This window comes from Pseudopodoces humilis, chromosome 23, assembly GCF_049639895.1.
Source record: "Pseudopodoces humilis isolate 2021_Gansu_Grassland_sample_001 chromosome 23, ASM4963989v1, whole genome shotgun sequence".
Classification (NCBI taxonomy): domain Eukaryota; kingdom Metazoa; phylum Chordata; class Aves; order Passeriformes; family Paridae; genus Pseudopodoces; species Pseudopodoces humilis.
This window is the reverse complement of record NC_142222.1, coordinates 7,241,382-7,257,936: the sequence shown is the minus strand read 5'-3', so window position 1 is coordinate 7,257,936 and position 16,555 is coordinate 7,241,382. Positions and strand designations below refer to the sequence as shown.

Here is a 16,555-nt window from a genome sequence, read left to right as displayed (position 1 = left end):
CTACTGCTGCCATATGGACTTTTAACTATAAATTTATGTAGAAGCTCAAGCTGTAGATTAATTGAGCTGGTAGCAACACTTCCTGTGGCTACATGTCTCTACTCAGTCGTTTTTATTTATCTGAAATGGTGACTTTCATAGCAATACATATTTGTTGCAAAAGAGCTGCTTTTCTAGTTTTTGCTTCTATTTGTTATATACCTTTTTACAGCCCAAGGGAAGAATGTATCTTTGCTCAAACACTGCTGTTGCAGCTTCTCCAGAGCTGCTTCTCTGTACTTACTGGAGATAATAAAACTGCTAAACCTCAAGAAACTCTTCAGAGCAAAACAGCTGGTCACACAGAAGCTGCAGAAGAGCTTTATAGACATTTGTGTGAAGGTAATTTTCATTCAATATATATTGACTATTTTGTCTGTTAAAGTTAGGGAAAATATACTCATTCCTAGAGGCCAAGTCAGCTCCTGTTCCTTTGTTTCTCCTTCAGGTCAGTGTATGCTAATTAGTTTATCACTAGAAACTTTCCTTGGCCCCAAGAAATGGTTTTGTAGCCTTTCTGACAATGTGGTCTGGAAACAGCTGCAATAGAAAACTCCTTTTGAACTTGTCACCTGCTTGTACCACCAGGGAACGTGACCCTTTGACTATAGCATTACTGGGGTTTATTTATTTCTGATATTGCATATCAGTATAGATGAGCTCATGGGTAGACTGTGAGGTTTACATGAGCAAAGGGAAGATTCTGGATCCAGTGAAGAGAATGGGAATTACACATTAGATTTCATTGGAAGCAGGGTGGCACTCTCTCTATTCAAGTGTAATTTAAAGAGTCTCCTGCAAAGCGAGCTAGAGGGAAAACACTTTATATAGAATCTGTCACATCTTGAAAATTTTATTTGCTTTGATGGGTGTCAAGTTATGATCTTCCTAGAATTCATTTACATGGTGAATGGATATATTCTTTCTTAATATAAATCTTTTTTGCTCTAAGTTAAAAAGTTTCCCCTCATTTTCTGTGTGTATAATGGGATTGCAAGGGCTTGAAGTTGTGTAGACTAACATTTAATTCAGTTATGCCTCTAACATATTAGATGGGGTATTAATTAGAACTTGTAATTTTGTTTCCTTTTTGTATGAGCAGTAGTGGATATGGGGGACAGTAACTTCATGCCAATGAAAATGCTGAAAGAGGAAGTTAAGAACACCTTACTCAGTGGAGCAGCAGTTTTTTTCCCAGATAGACAGACCAGGCGACACCAGCTCTTCACCATGATGGTAAACATTGAATGAGAAATTGTTTGTTTAGTGCCTGCTTTCTTTATGCAGAAAAGAGGACAAATCTGAGTTGTTATTCTCAAATAATACATACTTTGTCCCATTCAAGTAAAAACCTTATTTTTTTTTTCTTTGCCTCTTTTTACCCTTCCCCTTTTCTCTCTGCAGCTTATCCAAAGAAAGAAGAGCTAACCCTGCCTTTCTTACCAAAAATGAATAATAGAGCACAGAAATTAGAATTCTTTGTCACAGAGGAGGAAAACAGAATGTATCATAAAAATAAATCTTTTTCCTTTTCTAGAAAAACATCACAGAGCAAGAACATAAGCAATCTGTACATCTTGCCTTCAGATCCTTGTGTACCCACTTCAGGTGAGGGATCCTGAAACTGAAAATATTTGTCTGATACCCCACATTTGTTAATAAGTTTGTATTTAATCCTTTTTAGAAACGTTACTCCCCTGGACAATAATTCTCTGAAGTAATCAGCTAATGTTGTTTAGAAAGGACATGCTACTACTCAATATTTTTATTAACTGAATAGCTCTATAAAACACTGGCCAAGGTTGGTGCTGAAATCACAGTATATTGCTCTTAGGCTTCTCCTAGGCTGTCTTCCAATTTTTTAAGTAATTGTTTGTCAGTGTTGATGGTTGGTATTGATTTAATTAGTCTGGAGTCATCAGAACACAAACTTTCGATTTTCATTGTAATTATACAGTAGAATCTCTACTGACACAAAAATTCTAAATTTCTGGTTTGGAACTGTTTGGAACTCCTTGTTGTTGGTTAGTAAGAATATCTTTGTTTTGTAGTGATCAAGATCCAGGTGGACTCTTACTGTTACCAGAGAAAGGAGTTTCTGCAGATTTTGACATAAGTGAAGTATTATCAGTCATGGACACCCTTCTGCTTGTGGCAGCAAGAGAGGTAACTGGCTTTGCTCCTGCTTCTTTCTCATGAGTTTTGTAGGCACTCAAACCACAAACATCTTCCCTGTCCTTCTGGATACAACTATTCATGGCTGTGCAAGTCACTAGGATTAGCTTTTCCAACCAGTTGAGTGTTTTCCTTTAAGCATTAACATTTAGTTAACTAATAGTAGAGTAGGAAGTGAATAATATTTTTCCAGTATGAAATATGTAAGATGTGGTGTTTTTCCATAGCATTGAAAAGACTCTATGGAGAGACACTGGGATACATTTTGAGAGGATAGGATTGGGCATGTCACTAAGGGAGGTGGAAATGGAGGAGGGTTATTTACATATGCAGAAAAACTGTGCTGAGAACATCGAGTGACTCATATGTAGCTGTTCCTATTTAAAATGGTGATATATCAAAACAAAGCGCATCACTTGCTACATGGTGTTACATGCTGCTTGTCATTTGCATTTCATCTTTTTCTGGGGTGAGTGGGATGGTTGTGTCCATCCCAGTTTACTTTGGTGCATGCTGTGTGTCATGCTGCAGCAGAAGAGGCTCCATTACATTCATGAATGTTCCTTATTTTTCAGTGTGAAATGATGATGCTGGATCTTGCACAGCAGGAGAGTGGCACAGTCTTGTCTTCCTTATTCTGGTCTGTTCAGGGCAGCCTCCTTTCCTGGTGCTATCTGCAGCTTAAAGGCACTGATAATTCAGCCAAGGATCTTGCAGTAGAAATACTTAAAAACTGTAAGTGCTGGGATTGAATACAGAATTAAATACGGTGCAATACAGGATTTTAAAATGTGATTTTGCAAATTGCAGTATAATTAGGGATCACCAAAGGTTGCCTGAGGCATACTCAGAGCTGTCATAGCATTTTTAATCTCTCTAGGAAGTAATTAGTAGGCATATTAAGCAACTTGGAATTTTAGCTGTACTGATAATCTTACTTTGGGAGAATCTTCAGAAAACATTTCAGTTTTGGAGGCCAAACACTGAAAAAAACCCCAAACAATAAATAGTTACAGGCTTTCATTTGAACATTTAATTTTCTTAGCATCCCTTATTTTTGTAAATTCCTGTGTGGTGATGTGTGCTTTCTTGGATGTTTAATAGCAAGAAGAAGGGAACTTGTTTAAGAAGCTGAGTACATCCAAGGGGTTTTGTTGGATTTTTTTGGGGGGGATTGTTAGGATTTTTTTTAATACAGCAGCTCAGTGCTGACTTAATTGGGCCAAATACTTAGCAAAGGTGTAATTTTATGTAAAATTACATCATATTTATGTTATTTGTGTATAAATAAATTTGCTGTGTTCCTGTCTTGCATTTAAAAATGGAGTAAGACTGTAGCTAAAAATTCCTACCCTCACTTGTTACTTCAGCTGCATTTCTTAGCAGTGTATGGAGACTACTGGATATGTGGAAGTTGTTGAAACAATCTTGGAGTGTTTGATGAAATTACTCATCACTCATTTTTTCAGTGATATTGTTGATAAGCATGACTTGTTTCCACAATAGAAATATCACAGAAAACTTCTCTGAAATGTTGGGTGTTGCAGCCTTGGGGCAGCAGATCCTTTCCTGCTGCATTTGTCCTTGTGCACATCACCATGCACCTGATGTTTGATAAAGTGGATTGTGGGAGCAAATCCTTCAGGTAGCTATTAAGGATTTTTTTTTTTTGTTTTCCTCTTTAGATGTGGGCCAGTTCCTGTCAAATATCAGAACAATTTTGCAGTCACTCTTATCTCAATATAGTGGCAAAACAATAGTAGAAAAAATAAGTAGCTCTGTCTTTGCTATGGCAACTCGTCAGCTGGTAAGTGACACCTGGATTTTATCCTAATAAAAATCCTAAATAGGATTTTATCCTATTCCTGGGTGGCATGGCTGTGAGTCTGGCACATTCATGACCCCTGTGTTTGCTCCTAGGTCATCTTCCTGTTGGATTTTTGCACTTTAGACATTCCGTACTGTACTCTGCTACAGGGATTCAGCACTTTGATAGAACCACTGAAAAGCCTTTGTAGTGAACCTCAGAAGGTAACTAAAGACACAGGCACTATTAAACACAGTGAAACAAAAGCAAAATTGCAAGAAAGACATGGAAAGCTCAGGTGATTCTGTTGGTGAGCGTTGGAAAAGAGCTAGAAAGCTTCTAAAAGTGTGGGGTGTGTAATGAAACGTTGAGTGAAGAGTGAGAATCATATCTACTGATATGGGAGATGGGCAGAGGGGCCAGAAAGTGCAACTGGAATGAGCAGCCTGGAAGGTAGATAGGAAGGAGGGGATTCTGAGGGTGAAGAGGAAAACAAATTAAAAATAGTATATACTTAACATTTTTAGCTTGACTGCTTATGGTGATGCAAATAAAGTCTGTATGTCTGTAGTGTAGATGTTTAAGTCTGCATTAGTCATCCAGACTCTTTTTGTCATGACTGGAGACTTGTAGTCACTTGTGGGTGAGGCAGTCTCCTCCTGAGTCTCCTCCTGCAGTAGACTGGGTGAGTTCTGCTTTAGAAATGCTTCCTTATTTTGATTACCAGGGATGTCCTCAGAACTAATTTCAGCATAAATCAACGCTATAGCCTTTTAAATGCCATTTGTGTGCACATCTGGAAACTTAAAAGTATAGACACAAAAATCTAGTGTGATAATCTGTTTTTTTCTTACCTTTGTATCTAAGAATGCATTTTTGTTGTACAGATGGACATGGAAAGCTGGCAGCAGGAGCAGCCTGTTGTATTGCGAACCTGGACAATGGAATCACCTCATAACTATGAAAATAATTGCCATGAGGTCTCAGTCTTCCTGTGTCATGGGGCAACTTACTTTGAGGTGGAATTTGATGAAAAATGTGAAACTGAAAGGAGGTAATTTAATCTTGTGCTGTGTTAAATTCCAGCATCTGTTTGGAGAGGGGCAATTAATGTTTCAGTGTGCACTCCACACATGCCATTTCAATTTCTTCATTGTCCAGAGCAATACACAATGTGTATTTTTGAATGACCTTCAAAAGGTCATTCAGAGAGGTGCTGAAAGCTGCCTCTGCTGGCAAATGTACAGACATGCTGTTCACATGAATTTTGCTTCCTTTGGCATTGATCTGTTTGATAATAACTCTGTGACCACCACAGTTTGTGCTCGTGGTATTTATTTTGCTCTTTTCTCCTGGCTTGGTTTCTCTTGGTAACACATCGGGCTACTCCTTAGTTAAAGCATTTGCCAGATGTTAGATTTGGCAGCCATGATCAATTCCGAAGTCCTGCAGTCCAGCAGATCTGTGTTTGCTGGGACTTCTGCATTGAAATATGAAATCAATTCCTTAGCAGTCACATGAAGGTGTGGTTCAGGAAAAAGTGACAGGGTGCACTTAGATACAGCACTTGTGAAAATCCAAAAGCAAAACCATTCTCCCACAAAACTTAAAAAGTATATTTGGAAGTAATGAATTGCAATTTTCACAGGTATGATTACCTGGAGTTTACTGATGCCAGAGGGGCAAAAACTCGTTACGATACAAAGGTTGGCACTGAGAAATGGCCTAAGGTGAGCACCTTTAAAATTCTGAACCAAATTATTTATCCATTCTTAGGAAGTCCTTAAGATTTCTGAGGAATCCTATTATGTAAAAAGATGTGTGCTTTTGTGCATGGGTGTGTTTATTAGGTTTCTTAGGTGGGAGTCAGGAGATGGGGAAGAAAGTCTGAAATGCTGCAAATAAAAGGAGTGAATGAGTAAAGAATCCCTCTTTGCTCCTGTTATCAAAAGAACAATCAGTTAAAGTGCAAAGGAATAATCATGTTTAACTGCCAATAATACATGGGTAAAATTTGCTCTGCCCTTGCAAGTTTTTATATCATAAATGTGGCCCTTCCTGAGGCTGTGCTGTGTCCTCAAATGGGGTGCTGCTCTTCTGTTTTGTGGGTCTTACTTTTAAAGCTCAATCATATGTAAAATTGCTCATTGAGCTCTTGAATAGAAATTTTACCTGCTTAGTACTGTGGGTTTCTCATTGAGATGGTGGGGGAAATTAGATCTGTTATGGCCAGAACATAATACTGAAACCCCAGAGTTGCTGAAGGCAGTTCATTACCCTGAAACGTTTTCCTGTCATGTATATTTGGCAAAATGACTGTTTTGTTGCTCTGTAGAAAGTGACCTTTAAGGCTGGCCCACGGCTGCAGTTTCTCTTTCACTCTGACAGCAGTAATAATGAGTGGGGCTACAAGTTTTCCGTCACTGCTTACGGCCTCCCAGACGTTGCGGTGTCTTGGGGCTTGGATTTACAGCTGCTTGTCTCCCGGCTGATGGGGCGCTTGGCTTCCCGGAGCATGGCCCTCAAATCCCTGCGAGGTGAGTGCCTCCCTGCCCACAGCTGCCAGCCAAGCATTTCATGTTGAGAATCCCATTGGAAAATGAAGTTCATTTTGTGTTTCTCTCACGTGAACGTAGAGGATTTGCTGTGTTGCAAGTCCGTGGAAGACGTGGACACGTGGGAGTAATCATAAATTACATTTTTGAAGTAGTGTGTTCTTATTTTTGCCATTTAAACTTGCTCCCTGGTGCTGTCATCCACCCCATATTGGGAGTGTGAATTTGGAGCCAACAAACTGAAAAAATGAGGGCTTAGGACACAAATTATTTTAAGTTTCACATGAGCATTTGGTATTGAATGAAATTTGAAGTCACAAATTAAGTTTGGTTAATTCCAGTAATTAAGGAATTAACTTAGGATTTGTACCTTGAAGATAAGCAAAATAAATTTAGAAAAAATATTTATTGTTTCATTTAAAAACAAGAACACTTCTCTCTAGCTTCCTAAATCTGAATCCATCCACCACTTAGGAGAAATTAAATAAGGTTAAAGAATTCTTGCTCCTATCAGGTGGTCCATATATACCTTGGAAAACTAGACAGCTATTTACCTGTGAATTCAGGAAGTTGAAGTGTTTGAGAATATTTTCTTCCTTTCTTAACATAAGCATGCTTGCATGTAACAAATTAGGTGTTTAGTAGGAGAGATAGCTTTTAAACTCTTTTAAATCTGAACATTTCTGTAGTTATAATACAGTGAAAATGTTTAATTTAAAATCCTTTCATATTGTAACATCATCACTATGAGATAAGGTATTGATGAAAGGGTACATCAGTTTTCTTTACCATGTTAGAAAAATAGAGAACATTGTTAAATTACTTGTTCTGTCTATTTGCATTAACTTTTTGTTGTGTGTCAGTTTTTTTCCCCTATTAGATATTTAACATTTATTATTTTCATCAATCTGTAAAAATGAAGAAAATAATTTAGTAACTGAAGGGTCTGTTCTGAATTTCTTGCAGAATTAGGTAGTGAAGCAGACTTACCTCCTGTGAAAGTAACATCTGTTCTTAATTCTCCTCTGTGGAAACCTGTCTTCAGGCATCAGATGTGTCCTGAGGCACTCCCGGGAGCCAGGCAAAACAGTGCCAAGCACCAAGAAAAAAACGAGGTACTCACCCCCTGCTTGTGTTCCCTTGGCATGAAATCCCTGTGGATTTGGAGTTGGAATGCCTTTAAGCACATGCTGCTGTGCCAAACCTGTGGTCATTTGTGCTGTTGGATTCAAATATCAAGGAGGAAAGAAACTGTTCTGTGCCCTTTTTTAGCTCCCATTTTCATGGAATCATAAAAATGGTTTGGAGACTCCATCAAAGATCATCTAATTCACTCCCCACCTGGTGCAGGGATGTCTTTTATTGATCATTTTGCTCAGCTGCAGTGGGTAAACTGCAAGTTGCAGCTCCTGTTTTTTTCTCAGGCAGTATTGAAGCTGATGTGTTGTTCCCTTCTCTGCAGGCTCGGAGCTCTCCCCACGACGTCTGCCGTAACTTTCTTATCGACTTTGCAAAATCAGATCCTGCCCAGGACTTCAGTGGGCAAAAATCTGAACTTTTCAAAGGACTTATACAGGCATGTAAAAAACAGACCCCAAAGACACATATAGTTGCTGGTTCTACTGTTGATCAAGCTGTGAACTCAACATTTGCTGCTTTGGTGTATCTCACTCCAGATTTATTTGAGAAGCTTCAAAAATATGGTAACTCTAATATTATTAGATTATCTTAATAATGAAGACTTACAGTTTGTAAAGGGCTCTCTTACAGCTGAGTTTATAACATTTAAAAATTAGTTTAGTGGGGCAACTTAAAGATGTTCTGTAGAAAGGTAACATTTAGGCAGACTAGGTAAGCTTTCTCTCTAGAGTGTTTTTTTTTATTAACATATATTTTTGTCTTTAGAGCACTGGCAAAATATTAATAACCATCAGAAGCTACTAATCCTGTAAAGCTATATCTATAGACCTCTGGGGCTTTAATTCAGAACAATGTGGTTCCAGTTATTAGAAGTTCTTGGATCATTTTCGACATTGTACCTTTTTTTCTAAAAAGCCAGCAACAACTTCTGTTATTAACTGTTGGGGTTGGAGGAGGTGTGAATTATCTCCCAAAATACCATTCTGTGGAAATCAACCCTGCCATCCTCTGAATATATATTTATTTTTATTTTTTTTCCCAATAGAAGATAATGTTTTGCTTTTAACTTGCTGACCATTGTATTACAATTTCTGTATTTTTCAGTAGGTAAAAAGAGCAGCTTTTTCACTTACAGCATCCTTCCATTAAGTTTATTGATATGTTTGAAGTATTGGATAATAAGATGTTACTTGGTTTTGAAGGATTTAATTTTAGGTTTTCACTTTTTGTCATAATTTTGACACTAAATATTTTACATTTTCCCAGAATGATTGAGCTATTTTTTGAGCAGTGAAGTTATGAGTAAAAATGACTGACACAAAGACTGACTTGATGACTAATGTGGTTACTGCCTTTAGTCATTTTGTCTCTGTCTGACAATTGAGCTCATTTTCTGAGATGACATGGAAAACTGGACAAATATTAAGAGTGTTTAAGAAATCCATCCCACTGTTCTGTCAGTATCTTCATCTGCTGGCTGTGCTGGGCCAGGCTGATTTCAGTGCCCATGTTCATTCACCTGTGCTATGGGAAGTCTGGAGAAAGGATGCTGAAGAGAATACAGGGAAAAAAACTAGAAAGGGAGAATGGAAGAGGGAAGACTGAATGTCTTATTCTCCATAGTCATTGTCAGGGCAGTTTGAATAGAAACAGATTTGCCAGGTTTTTAGTTTTTGCAAAGTGGTCTTGAAAGTCCACTCCAGACATTCATAATGTAAAACAGCAGAGAAAACAAATACATTTATAGAGCTTCAAGTTACAGCTAAGCATTTGTTGATTCTTCTGATAAGTTTGCATCAATGTTATTGCATGCAGAGGGAAGGATTTAATTTTCCATGGCTTCAGGCATCAATTTTGGGAAGAGATGAGAAAGATACTCACAAATTAACTGTAAATAAATCAGTCAAGGTGCAGTTCATGTATTTATGACTTATGAAAGTTGGCAGTTTTTTTCTCTCTTTTTCTTACAGGTATAATTCCAAGTATTGACTAAGAGATGAAGGGAAGGCTGTAGCATAATTGTAGTTAAGTAGTTGTATAAAAATGGAGCTGTAAATAAACAGGACTCTCTTCTTTCTTTCATTTCCAGTTAACAGTGGAGGCAAGGTGCCTTTGAGTGATGAGTTTGCACAAGTATATTCCCTGGCTGATTCCATTAGAATATGGATGGTAAGAGCACTCAGGAGGATCTCTATTAATGTAATTTGCTTTAGAGTGCAATGTTAAGGAGTAGGGTGGAACAGTTTTTCCTTCAGTTATTCTACATCAACCATTTATACCAAGAACATATGTTTACTTTAAAACTTTGGACTTAAATCTTTAAGTGCATCCTTACATTCTTTTCCTTCCCTCAGCCCCAGATGTGTCATCATGGGTAGTTAGGACTGAATTTGACCAAAAATGAATTAAATTTGTGTTATATTTTAGCAAGAACATATGTTGTAAATTAGAAAGATTCTTACATTGCAGCTGGAGTTTTTTTGAGGTATATTACAGAAAGAAATGTGTCTTAAACATCATTCCATTGTCTTGTCATTTTCTCCCTAATCTTTTCTGCCTAAGAATTGCTGGCAGGTTGAGATACTAGAGTTACAATGGGTGCAGATGCATGTTGAGTAATTGCCTTTACCAGTTGCATGAGAGGTGATGTTTGCATCTGACAGAGCTTGCTAGTGGGGTGACATGTTTTTGGAGGACTTTATCTCACAACTAGATGTACATATTTTCCTGAGTGCTGAGGGTAAATGAGAAGCCTTTTTCCTTGGAGGACTGATGCACATCAAATCACAAGACAGTGAATTGTCTCAGATTACAAAGCTCTAGCAGCTCAGAGTGAGGCTGTTACTGCTCTGAAGTTCAGGTGCTGCTCTTTTAGGCTCCTGGGTGGTTTGCTCTGCAGCTGGGAATAGTAACTACTGTCATCTATTCCCCAGTTTAAATTCCTTTCAGTCATTACAGTCTTCATCCTGCCTTGCTGTATAGATACACAGAGAGAATCATATTTTAACTATATTAACATCCTGTCTACAGTTGGAAATGAAGCAGAAATCCCTGATGGGGAGGGGAAATGATGCTGAGGAGAAGCAGAACACAGAAGCAAGTGAGGTGAACCCAGAAACTCTCGGTGAGTGTTGCTTTGTACGTTTGAGCATTCCAGGTAGCTTAGGAAAGCATTGCCTTGTAAACATGAAGACATTATTTTTGCTGTGAAAGGTAAGTTAGCAAGTGAGGTTACTTTTGCATACCTCAAGAGATAACCTAGTGTACATTGGATGAATTATCTGGGATTGTGTTCTGCTATTCTTTGCAGAAAACAGAAAATTCTGCAGGGAGTGGCTTTTCACTTGACTCACTTGGTTCTGAGCTTATGTTCATCTGGTTTTGTAGATACTTCTTACCACATTTAACTGATGTTAGAACATCAGCTGATTGATATTAGTACAAAATGTGTTCTCACTGACTACTTTGTGCCTCATATGGTTCAGTGTGATTATTAAGATTTAGCATTTGGAAATCTGAACTTAAGCAACCAGTAGCATCATGGTCAATATAACAAGAAAAGCAGTATTTTCTAGCTTTCTTGGCTGAGAAGAAATAAGATAAATCACTTTCTTCTTAAGCATAAGACAGAAAATTTGTTGTTCTATTGTTGTGATTTTAACTCTTCCAATTTTTGCTGCAGCAAAACTCTGTGTGCAGAAGAGCCTTTTGTTACTGAATTTTTTGCCCATAAGAGCAAAGATGAAAGATTCCGCCTCAGACAGTTTGGAAGCCCAAGACATGGATGATCCCCAGCAGTATATGAGTGATAAATGCCAAAGACAAGGATCAGCTGTGGACATGGACTTCCAGACAGCACAGTCGGTGTCGTCCAGTGCGGGAATTCACCCAGTTTCAAAAGAGGGGGGTCAAACATTACAGTCTGATCTGAAACTTAAACAAATTCCAGACCTCCACCAAGCAGAAGCTGCATCTGCATTTCATAGTAAGCCTGTTGAAAATACAGTTTCACAGCAAGAAGATGTGTCATCACCTCCTTCCACTCCTACACGGAAGTCTCAGCTCGGCCGTGGAAGACTGAGGCTGCTGTCGTTCAGGTCGATGGAAGAGCCAAGAGCTGTGCCTACTGTGAAGGAAAAATATCCTATTTTGAAGAACATATTAGACTTTATTAAGGATCAATCACTTTCACATGAAAAGTAAGCAAATTGAAAATGTTGTTATAATACACAGAAGTCTTCACACCTCTTCAGGTGGAATAGAATATTTTAGCAGCAAGATAATATGGCAGAATATTTTGTATATAAACAGTTGTCAGACTTATGTATCAAACTTCAGTTATTCACAAGGATCTAGGGACTCAGAGAATACTATTTCATTTCATTTGTTTCTATCACATAGAACAGAATGTAAAAAACAGTCATTTGGCAATTTATTGTCTTGCTTCCTCAGATGTGTTTGCAGAGGCGTTTTGCTTTTCATCTACAAAAGCAAAGACATGGTGCATCACTATTACCAATCCTTGGTACCAAATAGAGGCACATTGCATCTCTCATTAAATTACCTGATATTCTGAAAACGTGAATCAAAAGAGATCTCCAATTCTCAGCTTGTCTGTTTTGGGCTCTTGAACATGGATTTGGTGCAGGAAGAGCTGGATTCTGTTTGAAGCTTTATCACTTACTCCAACTAATACACTGAAATAGATCTGGAAATTCAGATGCAAAGCAGCTGTGTAACTAGTCAAGCACTTATTGAATTGTTCTTTTATTTGTGTTGTTTTAAGCACAGTGTTTTAAAATTTTTAATGGTATTTTTTTGCTTTCAGTGTTTTAAAGGTTCTTGCCTTGAGAAAATCCCAAGGGCAGAGTATTATGGAAGTGCTCAAGACCATCCGCCAGTGCCTGGACTCACTTGGGCAGCCACACTGCTTTCACCCACCCTGTGTACTTTTTCTCCTGGAACTTCTAGCCTGTCAGAAAGATTTTACAAAGTAAGTGATTATTCAGGCAAATCTCAGCCATGTGATTTACTGTCTTAGTTCTTGTGTTCCTCCAGGCATGTACATTGACAAGGGTAGAAAGTTCTGCTTTTTAATCCATGTGGATAATAAAAATATGAATTGAGGTTTAGTTTTCAGGCTAGCTGTTCATGCCATGGGCATGTTTAGGTCTGATTTCTATGTTGTACCTGGCCAGTGCTGTCAGAACTCTGTCACTTGGCTTCTCACTTGTCAGGAGCTTTCTGTGGTTATCTTGCAATGCACTGATTTCCTTTAAGATCTTGATTAAATTTTTTTTAAGCAACTTTTTAATTTAAAGGAATGTTCTCTTCTCAGTGCTATGACAATATTCTCTTTGCCTGTTTTGGTTTTTCAGTTCTGAGCCCTGGCACAGGATTCTTTCATTTTTGTTTGAAACTTCTAGACTACGGTTTTAAATAAAACTAACATCCTTCCCACTTGTGGAGAGGGGTTTAAAAGGGCCTGTTTGTAAAATTTGCACAAATTATGCTACCTAAAATATCACAGAAATATTCTAGACTATTAAACTGACTCTTTAATTTGCAGCTACTTTGGAAACTTGGAAGGCTGTGGTGCTGAGCTACACAAAGAGATTCGAGAGTCCTACTATCAGCTTGTTTTGTTCCTGGTAAATTCTGTGAAAGGATTTAGTACAATTAATGACAGGTACAGTACATTGCTTGCTTTATTTATATGATTTTTTTTATTTTCAATTCCATAGTCTGTACTTGCTAAATTGTGTAAGTTGAATACTTTGATAAACCTGAGTTCCTGCCACAGAGTTACTTTAATGCATAATAAAACCTGAAAATCAGCGTGTAGGGGTTTTTCTACCCTTCCTCCCCACACACAATTTCAACTCAAGGTCTGTCAGCTGTCATGTTTTAATGTCTTTTGTTTTTATTTAGGTCGTTGCTTCCTGCCTTATCCTGTGTGCAGACAGCTCTCCTCCACCTCTTGGATATGAGCTGGGAGCCCAGTGATCTCTCCTTCTTTGTTGAGATCCAGCTGCCACAGCTGCTCATGACAACATCACAGGAGAACATCAGTATCCATGACAGTGTCATTTGGTGAGTGAGGAGGAATGCAGCTTTCACATGCTACTGAATACTGATTCCATTTTACCCAGAAAGCTTCCTGAACTTCGTGCTGGAGCAAGCAGTAAGGGTGCTATTAACAAGTATGGCATAATTCTGGTCAGTATCCAAGGGCTTAACTGAAGTATTTCAATTTATTTTGCTAGTCCAAAAACTATTGGAATTTTATGTTTAACCTGGTTACTACTGCAACACTTTGCTTGTTTAGAAGTGTAGCAGGAGATATATAATACAATTTCTTGGCTTGATGAATGTCAAATGTTTTTAACAACTTGATATGGCAATTTTATACTAACTGTACTTGCACATAAGCAAATGTGAAGGCCAAAAAAGCTTAAAATGTCTGATCTGATCTGCCAGCATTCCAAAAGCTGTTTTATAAGAGTAGATTTTCCTGATTTTTGCATTATGGTCCCCATATGTATTTAATAACCTGTCACAGAAGCAAGAAGCAGGTGTCTGTATGGTGATTTATTAAATCTAAATGGGTAAATGGGATCTCTCACAATTCTGTTTTTATTAGCATGTTTTAGCACTTTGCTCTTCATTAAAAAGTAAAGGTTTATTTAAAGGGAAGCCTGATAACATTCAAACTTAATTGTAAGCTTGCTTTTCTTGTAGTCAGTGGAGTGAAGAAGATGAAATTGCAGACTACAAGCAAAACTGTGAATGGATGGATGAATGTCAGGATGTAATGTTTGAGACCTGGTATGAAAAGATAGCTCAAGCTGACCCAGAGAAGCAGAGAAAGGTGACCTCATGTTTTGTATATTTATCTGCAGAAGGGGTTAAATAAGAGACCTTTAAAAGCCTAAAGGGGAGAAAGGATTCTGGTTGATAATTAATTTTTATTAGTTGGATCTCCATAGACTTTCAGGAGTCTAAAATGATTAAAAGATCCCAATTCATTTTTGTCAGGGGAAATGTTCTGCTTCGTTTCTGAAGCTTTCTCAAAGTCAGAAAACAATTCTCAAGTAAATTGTGTTGATTTCTTGCTGTAGATGCACATGTTTGTTGCTCGTTACTGTGACCTGTTAAACGTGGACATATCCTGTGATGGCTGTGATGAAATTGCGCCGTGGCATCGCTACCGCTGCCTGCAGTGCAATGACATGGATCTGTGTAAAACTTGTTTCCTTGGTAAGAACCATTAAATAACCCCTCAAAACCTTGTATTTGAAGCCAAAACAGTATCTTGTAAATTATACACAAAATAAAGTCAAACGCTTTTCTCCTGGGTTCTTTGGAAATGTTTAACTCTTCTTTCCCGAGTAGGAGTGTGAACTTGAAATTAGGGAAGGTTCTTTCAAAAAGATTTACAGGGAAATCTTTCTTTACAGGTGGAGTTAAACCTGAAGGACATGAGGATGACCATGAAATGGTGAACATGGAATATGCCTGTGATCACTGCCAAGGAGTTATCATAGGTCGGAGAATGAACTGCAACGTTTGTGATGACTTTGACCTTTGCTATGGATGCTATCATGCAAAGAAATACTCTGACAGGTATTAAAAAAGTGGTTTGCTTTCCCCTACATGGCAGAAGGACAATATTTAGTAGCTAAATACAATCAGTCATTCTTATGGTGCTTCCTGTAAAGCTGTTTCTGACATCAGAACATCTCCTTGGTGTCCTTTGGTGAAACAAAAGTAGGACCAGTTTGGCAAAAATGTCTGGAAATCTGCCTCAACCTCTGATGTCACTTGGTAGCAAATTATTTTCTGGATGTGGCAAGGAAAGCTGCAGAAGGAGTTACCAGTCTTGTATGACAATCACTGCTGTGGAAAGCAACAGCTTTCAGTGCTCCAGAGGTCATAAAAAACAGGTCCACACTTTTTCTGGAATGTGTTGGGCTTTAAGTGGCTTCCTGTGAAGGTGTTTTGTGTTGACTGACTGTGTTGGTTAGCAAAAAACCAGCTGCATTCCTGAATGATGTCCCTTCTCCTTCCAGCCACTTGCCCACCCACAGCATCACCGTGTATCCCATGGTGACCATCCGAATCAGTGACCGGCAGCGCCTCATCCAGCCCTATGTCCACAATTATTCCTGGCTGCTCTTTGCTGCCCTGACTCTCTACAGTGCAGATCTGGCAAATGGGGAGGAAGTAGAAGGAGAGAAACTGGATCTCCAGGTCCTCAGTCATGCCAGAGTTCTGCAGCATCAGTGCATTCAGCTCATTGGGGACTGCCTAATGAAAGCACAGCATGGAAAAGGTGAGTCAGCTCCTCCTGCTCTGAACAATGCTTTCTACAAGTGTCAGAAATGTCTGTGGTTACTGACTTTAAAGTTTCCAAAGGAAAGGGGAAGCTACTGTGTACTTCACTGAGAATAACTGTTTATGTAGAAAGCAAATGTAGAACCAGTGTCTTTCAGGGTCATTGGAACATGGAAAATAGAGTGCTTGAGAAAACTAATTTTATGCTTACATAAACATTGGAGACAACTTGGCAAGACTCTGGTTGTTTTTTTTTCCATCTTAGCTGTTGTAAAGGGATCAGTCAATACAGCTTCATGTTCTTTTAGTAATGTATCACTGACAGCTGAAAGACAGCAAATAACTTGGTGGAAAAAGTTTTTTGTTCTACATCTCTTGGGAAGAGATTTTTAATTGTGTTTGTGGTATTAATTTCTGGCAGTGGTGTCCATTTGTCTAGCCTGGAAATGGGGGTTTCTGTGGACAATGACCTACTACAGAAAATAGAGTTATACAATAGGGA

General features: G+C 38.3%; 1 protein-coding gene across 1 annotated transcript in view; it reads left to right on the top strand.

Moving 5' to 3' along the window:
- The window catches only part of ZZEF1 (zinc finger ZZ-type and EF-hand domain containing 1), a 55,232-nt gene that overhangs the window by 17,968 nt on the left and 20,709 nt on the right, over positions 1–16,555 (top strand). The window contains exons 15-36 of the mRNA XM_005525866.3: positions 212–381; positions 1,142–1,275; positions 1,577–1,647; positions 2,091–2,205; positions 2,790–2,949; positions 3,900–4,021; positions 4,135–4,245; positions 4,909–5,075; positions 5,670–5,751; positions 6,357–6,558; positions 7,543–7,691; positions 8,039–8,279; positions 9,806–9,885; positions 10,747–10,840; positions 11,399–11,915; positions 12,545–12,709; positions 13,286–13,405; positions 13,648–13,809; positions 14,458–14,587; positions 14,838–14,976; positions 15,177–15,342; positions 15,789–16,051. Coding sequence (XP_005525923.2) covers positions 212–381; positions 1,142–1,275; positions 1,577–1,647; positions 2,091–2,205; positions 2,790–2,949; positions 3,900–4,021; positions 4,135–4,245; positions 4,909–5,075; positions 5,670–5,751; positions 6,357–6,558; positions 7,543–7,691; positions 8,039–8,279; positions 9,806–9,885; positions 10,747–10,840; positions 11,399–11,915; positions 12,545–12,709; positions 13,286–13,405; positions 13,648–13,809; positions 14,458–14,587; positions 14,838–14,976; positions 15,177–15,342; positions 15,789–16,051 — 3,560 coding nt within the window. The remainder of the gene's footprint in view (positions 1–211; positions 382–1,141; positions 1,276–1,576; positions 1,648–2,090; positions 2,206–2,789; positions 2,950–3,899; positions 4,022–4,134; positions 4,246–4,908; positions 5,076–5,669; positions 5,752–6,356; positions 6,559–7,542; positions 7,692–8,038; positions 8,280–9,805; positions 9,886–10,746; positions 10,841–11,398; positions 11,916–12,544; positions 12,710–13,285; positions 13,406–13,647; positions 13,810–14,457; positions 14,588–14,837; positions 14,977–15,176; positions 15,343–15,788; positions 16,052–16,555) is intronic.